This window comes from Solanum dulcamara, chromosome 3 (genome assembly GCF_947179165.1).
Source record: "Solanum dulcamara chromosome 3, daSolDulc1.2, whole genome shotgun sequence".
NCBI classification, from domain to species: domain Eukaryota; kingdom Viridiplantae; phylum Streptophyta; class Magnoliopsida; order Solanales; family Solanaceae; genus Solanum; species Solanum dulcamara.
This window is the reverse complement of record NC_077239.1, coordinates 74318878-74330932: the sequence shown is the minus strand read 5'-3', so window position 1 is coordinate 74330932 and position 12055 is coordinate 74318878. Positions and strand designations below refer to the sequence as shown.

The following is a 12055-nucleotide window of genomic DNA, read 5'->3' as shown; positions in this document are numbered from 1 at the left end:
CACACCAAACCACGTCTAAATGATAAATTATGTGTTGATTTTTCTAAACAGAAAGTAAAAAAATGGACATCTAGTGTTTGTCTTACTTTTTTTCTAGTCTATTTAAAAGACATCTTCCTTTTGTAATAACATTTTAATTTCAATTTTTCATGCACTATATTTAAGATTATAAAATTTAAATTTTTTCTTCATCTTCTTAACTTTTGCAACAAATTAATATTCCATAAATAAATTGAAGAGTATAGATATCAGTCAAAGATGAAGTCAACTTAAAAAAATATATTTATATATTATGTGTAACAATAAATAAAATACAATACTATAAACTACAGTTAAAGTATAATAAATTATTATTGAAGAAAAAAAGGGGAAAACTCGAAGCATGCACACTGTACGGACAGTGTTATAGTGATGAGTGAGAAAAAAACGAAACCTTAGTGACACCAAAAGACTGTTTCTCTCTAATTCGTTTTTTCCACAGTTGGCAATTTCTCCTTGGTGTGTTGTATCCCTTTAACCCTTTTCTCCCATCTTATTGCATACTGTAAGTCACTAAACATTAATGGCTTCTGTACAAATATCATCAACCTTTTCTACACTTTCTAATTTTTTTTTACTTTTTTGGTTTTGATCCTCTGATTATTGTGAAGAAGAAGAAGACCTAAAAAAGAGATGGAACTGTACGGACAGTCCACGGGGAGTAATGAGTCACAATCCGATCATCAGTCAGAATGGGTTTCGGTGGAGCCAGAAACGGGTCTTGATGGTTTTTTTTTTTCTAGTTTTAACAAATTTGAATTTTGGATTGTTCTATTTTTTTTTCGAGTATGTGAATGTGGGGTTTTTTATTCTAGGGTTTTTGATAATGCTAAATTTATTTTGGTTATAATGTAGGATCAATGCAGAAGTTGGGGTTATTTGGTAGGGAAATTTACCCGGAAAGGCCTGGTGTTCCTGATTGTTCGTATTATATGCGAAATGGGTCCTGTGGATATGGACCCAATTGCCGGTTTAACCATCCTCGTGATCGTGATCGCCCCTATGTAAGTTGTTCATCTTGCTTCAGTTGGGTTTTATGTCAAGCTAATTTTTTTTTTACACTGGCCTGACTAATTTGGATTCACGCGGCAGAAAGTACACTATGAGGGGTTTGGTGGTTCATGTTAAGCTAATTTCTTTCTACGTTAGCCCGACTAATTTGGATTCATGCCTTAGAAAGTAGTGGTTCATGTGAAGCTAATTTCTTTTTTACATTGGCCTGACTAATTTGGATTCACGTGGTAGAAAGCATGCTATGAGGGGTTTGGTGGTTCATGATAAGCTAATTCCTTTTTTACTGGTTCGACTAATTTAGATTCACGTGGTAGAAATGTCCACTACCAGGGGTTTGGTGTTTCATGTTAAGCTATTCCTTTTTTCACTGGCTTGATTAATCTGGATTCACAGGGGTAGCAATAACACTATAAGGGGTTTGGTGGTTCATGTTAAGTTAATTCCTTTTTTTACTGGCTCGACTAATCTGGATTCACGTGGTAGAAAGAATGCTATGAGGGGTTTGGTGGTTCTTGTTAGGCTAATTCCTTTTTGCACTAGCTCGACTAATCTAGATACACGTTGTAGAAAGCACACTATGAGGGGTTTGGTGGTTCATGTTAATCTAATTGTTCTCCTTTCCTGTATATGTATTTGGTGTCTATGTTGTCAAGGCGAATGTAGGTCTCTACATTCGTTGAATTTCTTACTTGGAAGTCATAGTCGAGAATGGGTTCTTTCTAACACATGAGGCGGATCCAAAGATTTTAAGTTAGTGTATGTGAATTATAAGGCACCCATTATTCCCATAGATGGTGTAAAATTGGACAGCTTTTATTTACTTAGAGTCGGAGCTAGAATTTTGAGTTTATGGGTTCTAGATTCTAAACACGTATCGTTCTTTGTTCTTGATAAATCATTTATACATGTTAAGTGGAGTTTTAACAGTTACTGGGTTCTGCTGAACCAGTAGGCGAAGCTCAAGCTCCGTCCCTGCATTTACTTTTTTGATCTTCTGAATATTTTATTATTTTTCTTAAAAGGGAAAGTGTGAATGCGCGAACCAGTAGGCGAAGCTCAAGCTCCGCCCCTGCATTTATTTTCTTGATCTTCTGAATATGTTATTATTTTCTTAAAAGGGAAAGTGTGAATGCGTACATTCCTTATGTGGATGAGTGATTTTGTTTTCAGGGTGGTAAGATTCAATTGGGAGGAGTTGAGTTCCCAGAAAGAATGGGAGAGCCAATCTGCCAGGTACTCTGCTTTCAGTGCTGGGAGAGTGTTGAAGTTTGATCTTGCTATATCTTCTAAAACTCAAACTTCCAAGTGTTAAAAGTTTTCTGTTTTCCTGAATGTGGTGTTACGTTTTTAGTAGTTTTGATTTCATTGCTGACTTCACAATGTTCATGCGCAGTACTATTTAAGAACAGGGACCTGTAAATTTGGTGTATCCTGCAAATTCCACCACCCTAGGAACTTTGGCGGAACCTTGAGCAATATACCACTAAATACTTATGGATATCCATTACGCACGGTAATTGTCTCATGGTTTTATGTGTGTGCAATTGTGTTAACTTTCTTTGTTAGCCATCTAATATTCAACAATTACAACAGGGGGAAATTGAATGCACCTATTATTTGAAAACGGGGCATTGCAAATTTGGTATAACATGTAAATTCGATCACCCTCAACCTGCTGGTATATCAGTGCCAGCACCTGCACGTCCATTTTATCCGACAGTGCAGTCTCTTCCTGCTCCTCCTGAGGAATATAACAGTGCATTAACTGGTCTTAGAGTAGCAAGGCCTCCACTTTTACCTGGGTCATATGTACCTAGTGCTTATGGTCCAGTGTTGCTTCACCCAGGAGTGGTTACCATTCAGAACTGGAGCCCTTACTCGGTAATATAAAGATCTCCTCTCTATCAACCTTCTGCAATGATGTAATCTCTTTTTCTATGCGGTGATTAATTTACTTGTTGCAGGGACCAGTAAGTCCTGCACTATCTCCTGGTGCTCAACCCTCTGCTGGGCTGACATCTGTCTATGGGATATCACAGCTAGCATCTTCTCCACATGCCTTCGCAGGACCTTACTCGCCATTACCCCCTGCTGCTAGCCCTTCAAGCAAAACACAGAAGGAAAAGAGTTTTCCTGAGAGACCTGGTCAATCCATATGTCAACACTATGTGAAAACTGGGGACTGTAAATTTGGATCATCTTGTAAGTTTCACCATCCAGCTGACTGGATTGCATCAAAGACAAACTGTGCTTTCAGCCCCTTAGGCCTTCCTTTGCGTCCGGTATGATACTGTTTCTTCTTTCTTCATTTTTGTTTGATTTGACATGACGATTTATAATCTACCCGGGTAAAAACATTCACATTGTTCTTGCTAAGTCTTCATGTTCTTGCTTCATTGTGCTCGAGTAGATTTTTGTGTCTAGAAATTTTTGTGTGCATTCGGTTCTGAAGCTTGATTATATTGAACTTTATGTTGTGGTTTTCCTTTTGAGGATTTTTGCCAATTGCAATGCTAATGTTTCATTGTTAGTAACGTATGCTGGACTTTGAGGTTCCTTATTTATGGATCTGACTAGAAGTCAATGATACATGAAAGAGGGGAGAAGCGTACAGGAAGAGGATTTTTTAATGATTGTTGTGTTGCTTAAATTTGGTGCTCACGTGTTATAGATTTGTGATCAATGAAGCTACATTATCTGTCTCCTTTTCCTTTCTTGATTACCGAGAAATTCGAGGGTCTAATGGCGACATGGCGTACAGTTCAAAACTCGATGGATAATAGACCTGCCTCTCTACCCATCTCAAATTAAATGCCAGGCTCTTCTCTGCAACATAGTTAGAACTTGTGATATGCGCCTATCCATACATCACACAAAGTTGCATTAACTCTCTCCTTCCTTCAGTTTGATCATTGCTGGTTGAAGATTATATCTGCATTGTTAAAACTCACCAGCATGAATTAGTGTTCGGATTTTTGTATATTTGTTGAATTGCTATATCTCTCCTTATAAACTTCTTGTGGTAACAATGTATTTGAAGAGGAGGATCTCCTAGTTTAGTTCCTCTTAACTGTTTAAAAGTCCAATGCAGTTCTCTAGAGACTTCCTTTAACTTAAGTGAAGTGTTTGCATAACTGCACTACGATATGAGTTACCAGGGTTTGCCATGAGATTGTCACATTTGTTCGTAACCTGTTTTTGTTTCATTGTATGATGTCATAACAAAATGTCTTTATTTAGCATGAAGAAAATTAATGGATGTGTAATATGCTGTGCATCAACCAGGGAAGTTGCAGGTTTGTTGTGTTTTTATTGGTTATTCTTGTTGGCAATTGGCAGCACACGTTCTGTGAGTTCAGTTCTGTACTTTAAACAAAGAAAAATTTGACCTAATTACACGGCAGTATAGTTACATCCATGAAGGGAATTCTAAGTTAGTCAATGTTTGTTTTTTCGTTTGTTTAGTTAAATTTAATGAACTTAACTGTGTGGATTTGGACTTACAGTTTACCAAGATCTTTCTACGATTAGACAGTGATGAATGTTGCCCTTTGTTTGGTCATAAAGAAAATGATGAATCTAGTTGTTTTTTGGCCAGGCTTTCCCTTTCTAAGAATTTTGTTACCAGTGCGCAGATGCATGTGCGTCATTACTTCTTGTGATGGTTGTTTCTCTAAATCTGCTACTATTAAGAGCTACGGGTCTGAATGCTTTGTTTATTTGAGCAATTTCTTTTGTGCACAGTAGTTAATAATTGCTAAGCTGTGGAAGGTAATGATTTCTTTGTTCCGTTCTTCATAGCATGCTTTTCCATGTCATTTCCAAAAATTATTTGGAACTATTTATTGAGCTGGGAGGGATTTAGCAGCTTGTGTTCTCAACAACCATCATTATAATCACATGCATATGGAATTGCTCATGCTCAACTGCCTGCAATGATGTCAAAATATTGTGTATTTCCAGGAGAGGGAGTCGTCTAAAGTAATGGTTTATATTTTCTTGTGTTTGTCTGGAAAATGATGTTGGTTGACTGTCTGAAAGTATTGTTTCCTGTTAGTCTTTGTGTTTGAGCGTTCCGCTGATGTACATTTTTAAAGCAGGGGGTGCAGCCTTGTTCCTTTTATCTACTGAAGGGATTCTGCAAGTTTGGCAGCGCTTGTAAATTTGATCATCCTTTGGGAACAGTACAATATAGTTCATCACCTTCTTCGCTTCCAGATTTACCAATTGCTCCTTACATGCTGCGGTCTTCCTTCACGTTGGCTCCCATGATGTTGCCAGAGTTCCAGGCTGGATTTGTTACAGGGTCAAAGGTGGATGCCTCTTTATCTAGAGCACCTTCTTCAATGAAAGTACAATTGGTACAGTTAACCTAATACTATCTTAGTCTGGTCTTTCGCTCTCCAATATGCAGTTGTCAAGTCGGGGAAGTTCACCATTGAATTTAAAGTAAACTCGGAGCACTTTGTATTATTCTCCTCCGCTATTTGTCTGTTATACTATCAGTAGAGAGCTTAATGTTACTCAATGTCGGGAGTTGAAGTTGTCTTTTTGTTATCCCTCTTTCCCACTGCTTGACATGAATATTACATTGGTTGAGAAGGCGAAATCTGTCTTGTGAAGTAATAAGACATACTTTTCTTTTGAAATTTCTTATTATCACGAGATTGTAAGATCTATATGTTTGTTAGCTAGGATTCCGTCTCCCCAACCCCCAGTTTTCAAGTCTTTATTCTTTTTAAGTTTCAACCTTGTTGACTATGACAACAGTCGTTCCTATTAAAGATAGTTCTCCAAACTATAATTGGTTAAGTGGCGCTTTTTGAAGTGCCAGTCGTTGTACATCATGAACGCAGCTTGCAACCTTGCATGTTAAGGCCAACAGAGAAGTCCAACATGTGGTAGAAGAATTTCTGGATTTTTCTCTGGAAAGCCATCTACATTCACCCAAAACTCAAGCAAGATCTTATCTAACGACTTAGAAATGGCCGGTGTGAACTTTGCAGACAAAGGCAAGTCAATCTATTTGGATCAAGCTAATGAGAAAAGTATCCAACGGTAGAGAAGAATCAACGATAAGCAGATAACTGAATTTACTCCTTTTTTTAATCGATGTGCAATTGATGAAATGAGTAATGGGGCTGGGATTATGGAGGAGCCAAATGCAAGCAGCTAAATCGTGAATAGCCTAGAGATGAATTCATCAAGTCACCAGGGCTGGAAATGCCGCAAAAGTTCCTATCAAAGAAGACTTGGCTTGTAGATCGAAGAGTTCGTGATGCACACTAAACTTCTTTGTAAAATAGGCCAAGGAAGTCCGATTGTAGCCACTCTTGAGTGATAACCAGGGGAGGATCTACAATATAACATGTAGGTTCACGTGAACCCAATAGTTTGAGATTCTTGTAGGAAGTTGGAGGAACTCATAAACTTCAAATTTTGGTTCTGCTTTTGGTGCTAACCCCCAAAAGGAAATACATTGTGATTCCATTTTGACATTCCTTTAGAAGTTTAAACACAATAAGTGCTTTCATATGCATTAAGTGCAAACTGCATGAAGCTTAAAAAAACTCACGCTGGTTTATATACCTTTAAAGTAGAAGTTTGAGTGAGTATTTCTTTCAAGTTTACAATCAAAAGACAATGCAAGAAAGAACTTCACTCAACACATCAACATCCATCAAACTCAGCACTATGAAACACTATATACTCTTTTCTTATTCACACCAGAGTACAACATCAAGACACTGAACGGCGCCTTCTCTTCTGAAAAAGTAATCGACTTTCTGAGTTAGCCTTTCCCCCTATTGGCTTTAAATCTCTTATTCGGAATAGTGCATTGAGTTTGCCTAATTTCTTGGTGAATGACTTGAATAACTTATTAGCAGGATGTGACTTTACTAGCTCCTGTTTCATGGAGACGTGATCTTTCTCTAAATCTGTAAGCCTCATTCTCATTCTTGCAACCTCGAGCTTCAGTTCTCTATTTTCTCTCCTGACTGATGCGTAGTTATCTCTTGGAGATATACATCCGCTTCCTGCTCCACTGCCTGAACGCTGAGGGAACTGATTATTCATTCCAAAGAACTGATTGTGCCCTCCGTTCATCGCATTTCTCAGTCTGATTTGTTCAAAATATAGCACTTGGACCGCCATTTGCACAGGTAACCGCTCATTTTGAGCTGCGTGACTGCAAGCTTCTTGCGATAGTTTCTGGCAGTCTATAGTTTTACAGAGTCTATAGCGTTCAGAGTCCTTAATGTTTGGATGAACCTGCCATGAGAATGTCATACATGATATTAAAATAGTCTGTAATGCATATACATTTGTTAAACTCCTTATATAAAGTGCAATAAGCTCTGCTATGAGCGGGGTCCGGGGAAGGGCCGGACCAATGGTTTATTGTACGTAACCTTTACCCTACATTTCTGCAAGAGGTTGTTTCCACATCTTAAATCTGTGACCTCTTGATCACATGGCAACAACTTTACCAGTTACGTCAAGGCTACCCTTCCGTTAAACTCCTTCTATGAAAATAATAATGAACAGGTGAGTGGGAACATGTTGATGAGGATAAGCAGCCTACCTTGAGGAAAATATCGACAGCTCGATATAATCCATCATAAACTAGTCGTGCGTGGTCTGGAAGTAACTCTGCAAGTGCTATATACTTTGATGGTGTTAGGTTCGAATCTAGTGCTACTTCTGCCAGATAGTTATCCAATAATTTCGACACTTTAACGATTGAGCTATGTTTGGGAGATCCAGGACTATCGAAGTCGTAAACCATTTCACTTTCATCCCTTAGTCGATTGTCCTCTTCATCATCCTCATCCAAATTCAAGAAAAAGGAAAAGATCCTCAAGATAGAATCTATGTCATAAAGAGGGCTGTGATTGTTTCCATGTGGATTTGCAGGTATGAGAATATCTTCAAGAATTGCCTGATCTAGCTGAAGACCGATGCGCCTCTCTAGATCAGATCTGCAGGAAGTAGAAGCTGATGCTGCTATTGCAGATTTTAACAAACTTGAAAGAAAAGCCATTGGCACTGTGCTTTTCCTGGATTGTGTTGGTAGTAAGCCAGCTATTGTTTCGACGATGATTCTTTGTCTTTTTTGCAAATCCAAATCCAAATAACTTCCTTTAACCAACTGAGGATCCTTGATGAAGATCCCCTGAAGAGAATTTTGGGCATAATTTATCAAAATTCTGCTGATAATGTCTTGTTTAAGACCTTTTGTTTTTACTGCAGACAGAACTCTCTGAAAGAAATCAAGATTTAGCATCGCGAGTGATTTTCCCCACCAGTCTGATGGCGTCTCAGAATCAAGGCATTGGACAGGTTTGGGTGGGAAATTATACTCCAACTTTGACAAACCAGATGTCAGCTGCTCTTTACAGGCATTGCTTGCAATTGCGTTAATTAAACGACTAACAAGATTGACTTCTTCAGCTACTGGTAGTAGTGTTTCACAGCGATGAAGAACAGATATCGAGTTGGATATGTTTGGGAATACTGTATCCTTAAGAAATACCTCAGTACGAATTTCCAAGTTTTTCTCAGAGATGTCTTCTGTCATTTCCATGAACCTGGCTGCACATCTAAGTAACGCCACGTTTGATATGGTAATCTCAACATTCACACCATAACAGAACTTTGCAGCAAGTTCAAATGCATCAGATCCACCAGGAAGACCAGTAAGATTGAGTCTTGAAATCTTTGTATCCTTTGCCTCTAGCAGCAGCTTTCGAATTCTTCCACTTCGAGATACCAGAGGAAACTGCAAATAATGTCAAATTACCAATCACATTAAAAAATGCCTCCAAGGTACTGCATCTTCCTATTTACTTTTCATTTTTCTCCCAATTTTGACACCATGAAATAAATTGTTTACATATGGACACGACTGCATTGATATCGGTATCTACTCATAATAGCTAGTAATTTAGAAATCATTTTCAAGCTACTTTAGACTAGCCGTTTCTTTTCATAACTTCTGCTTTTCATTTTCAAATTACATGAGAAGAAGAAAGAACAAATACTTCATTTTTGTACCTTGTGAAGAGCAAAACTGGCTGATCCGACTTCTATAGTAAGATCACTAGAAACATCAGATATTGGCCTGCAAGAGAGGATATGATCATTGATCAAAAGTTGGAAACTAGGAAAGTGTCAAGAAAAGCGATAAAAAAATAATTCTCTATTTATATTTTCTTAGAATAATCCCTAAAGTTTCACACAGGCGCAACTTACATCTCAAGAATACAATGCTGGATATATGGAGAGTCTTAAAGCTATCTAAAATCAAGCAGATGAAACACACTTCGGGGAGCATAAATCAGCCTGATATTGCTCGTGCACGTATGACCATAGTTTAGGACCAAAAATTACATAAAACACAATCTTGAATGGATACAAATGTTGGAACAAAGTTTACAGTACTGTGTGTGTTCTGTTTTTGGATCCAATTTAAGCAAGTGACAGACATCTTCTGGTGTTTTTCAAATTTGTTGCTGGTTGTGATTTATCTTGTGGTCTGGAGTAATCTAACAGCTAATTGCAGGACTCATCTGTACTAGCTAGAGGGCCCTCATAAGATACACATGTTGGAAACAAGAAAGTAATTATTGTTGTATACACACACCATTCACACCAATGGTGTAGAGAGACTGTTTCTGATAGATGCTCGGCTCCTCAGACCCTATTTGTGATATTACACTAGGTATTGTTGTTGTACACCATTTACACCAATGAGCCGAGGGTTTATTAGAAGCAGTCTCTCTACCTTCACAAGGTAGGAGTAATGTTTGTGTACTAACCACCCTCCTCAAACCTCACTTGTGGGATTACATCGTGTATGTTGTTGTTGTTGTACACCGTTCACACCACATCTTGAAATAAGACAATTGAACACATTGGACTTTAAAAAGTCAGATATTTGGTTTGTCATTTTCAATGATTGCAGCCTTAGATATTCAACTTTGTGATATAATAGAAACTCCACAATCTTAAATTTTAAGGTAAGTTCCATTACAATTAGATTCTAATAAACTACAAAGTATTGCCATTTTCACTTAATCAGTACTTGAATATGGTCTTATTAGTCTGTCATAAATGCATTTATTAATTTATTATTCAGATATTTTGGTGGTTGAACTATTAAACTGTTTCCTCATAAGTAGAAATTTTAGTCCTAAATTGCAGAAAATCCCTTTTTATATTTATATTCTGATAGAAATAGTCTCAAGAGGGGAAAAAATTAAGTTAGCTAAGAAAATTGCAAGTCCTCTTATCTGAACTGAGCATAACTGACAAATCACATCTCACAAGTAACAAAATTCACCAGAATTCATGCTACCATCTAAAATGTACCAATAATTGGCTGAACCAAGATTTTTACTAAAGGAATAAACAAACAAAGAAGTCAGGAGAATTCAACATCTACTACACATACATACTAAAATAGTTTCGATCTTATATATACAACATAATATTCCATCGATGTAGGTTCAGATGAATCCCCTTACACCCCCTGCTCTGCCCATGCCAATCTAAGATGGACTATGAAGAATTAATTGTTACACAAAAAATCTGACAACTAGATTAAACTACATCAATATAGTAACTTTTTTTTTATGCTGTCAGTGTATATAATTGAGTATAAAAGAGAAAATATATATATATTTATGTACCATTCAGTAATATGTCTTGCACTAGAACTTGGACGAAAAGATCTCTTCCCAGATATGCTTGGCTTGAGTTCAGCAACAGTTACAACTCCCATCTTCTTTACCAAAATTAACTTCCCAAAACCATTAAGCACTCTCTTAACAAAATCACTATGCTTTTAATAGCTAGTAAGTACTAGTATTTATTTAAAGGACACATTAAAGCTAACTATAATCCTAAATTAAGCTGAAACTTTATTTGCTGGCATGTTATCACTGTGACACTGTGTGTGAAAAGAGAGAGTAGTAAGGCAGAAAGGTGGAGTTAAAAGAAAAAAGTCACATGAAACCATGCAGGAGGGAAGAGTTAAAAAGAAAAAAAAAACATTTAAGTTATATAAATATATAATAATAGGATAAAAGTTTTGCACTTACTTTCACCTTTTATGGGCGGATTCAGAATTTTGAGTTTATGTATTCTAAATTTTAGAAAAGGTGCATTTTCTAAAATTATGACGATTTCTGAAAAACGTTTGTGACAGACGGAATTACGGTATTTTCACGAAACGCCGTTAAAATGCATTGTGACAATTTTAAACCATCGTTTTACGTATAAAGAACCTCGCAATAACCCCTGTTTTTTTGTAGTGGGCACTTTACTATGGTTTGAATAAATTATTTATATATAAACCATAGTTTTCTCAACACAAATACATTATTTTAACCAAAACTTTTGAATTTTGTTATAGACTTTATAAAAATTCTAGCTTCTATCTCTAACACTAGTCAATTGCAGATGGAGCAATATACTCTATAAATTCAATTGAACCCCATATTTTTACCACAATATGTGTGTGTAAAACCATAAGATATTTTAAATTTTCAACATACAATTTAAAAGCGTAACAAATTCGTTCATAAGAGATAAATATTGAATCTATCAAAGTTAAATCTGATATTCGCTCTTCATGGTAGGTAATACTTTATTTCTCAATTATCATTTCCGTCTTGTTACGAAAAAAGGAAAATTTATTTATTGTAATAAATATATAGATCAATTTAAACTAATAGTGTAAAAATTTATAAAAAGTTAGTGCACAACATTATTAATGCACAACATTTAAACTCAAAGAAAACATAAAAGAGTTGAAAATAGTGATTTAGAGTGCGATTGGTAAAATGTTTTCCAATTTTTTCATGTTTGATTGACTTAAATGTTGGAAAATATTTTTCAAATCAACTTATTTTTCTCAAATTTAAGAAAAATGACTTTCTTTCAAAAACTAAGGAAAATATTTTCCAAAACTCTCTTCCTACCTCAAATTACAATG

General features: G+C 36.4%; 2 protein-coding genes across 4 annotated transcripts; one reads left to right on the top strand and one right to left on the bottom strand.

The window, feature by feature from the left end:
* The first annotated feature begins 415 nt into the window (after positions 1–415).
* On the top strand, positions 416–5709 carry LOC129882905 (zinc finger CCCH domain-containing protein 32-like). Of its 2 annotated transcripts, XM_055957395.1 has the most exons (8): positions 416–544; positions 654–757; positions 895–1043; positions 2224–2286; positions 2447–2566; positions 2647–2934; positions 3018–3335; positions 5154–5709. In XM_055957395.1, exons 2-8 carry the CDS (start codon positions 673–675, stop codon positions 5427–5429), a joined length of 1299 nt encoding a protein of 432 aa, XP_055813370.1. In that variant the 5' UTR covers positions 416–544; positions 654–672; the 3' UTR covers positions 5430–5709. The 2 variants fall into 2 exon arrangements, with proteins under 2 accessions (XP_055813370.1, XP_055813369.1); XM_055957394.1 differs by lacking the exon at positions 416–544 and having other exon boundaries at positions 551–766.
* A 907-nt stretch (positions 5710–6616) lies between these two features.
* LOC129882904 (BTB/POZ domain-containing protein At1g03010-like) lies at positions 6617–11061 on the bottom strand. Of its 2 annotated transcripts, none has more exons than XM_055957392.1 (4): positions 10749–11061; positions 9112–9178; positions 7640–8836; positions 6617–7326 (listed from the first exon to the last, which is right to left on the bottom strand). In XM_055957392.1, exons 1-4 carry the CDS (start codon positions 10838–10840, stop codon positions 6793–6795), a joined length of 1890 nt encoding a protein of 629 aa, XP_055813367.1. In that variant the 5' UTR covers positions 10841–11061; the 3' UTR covers positions 6617–6792. The 2 variants fall into 2 exon arrangements, with proteins under 2 accessions (XP_055813367.1, XP_055813368.1); XM_055957393.1 differs by lacking the exon at positions 10749–11061 and adding an exon at positions 9310–9389.
* Between the last annotated feature and the right edge of the window lie 994 nt (positions 11062–12055).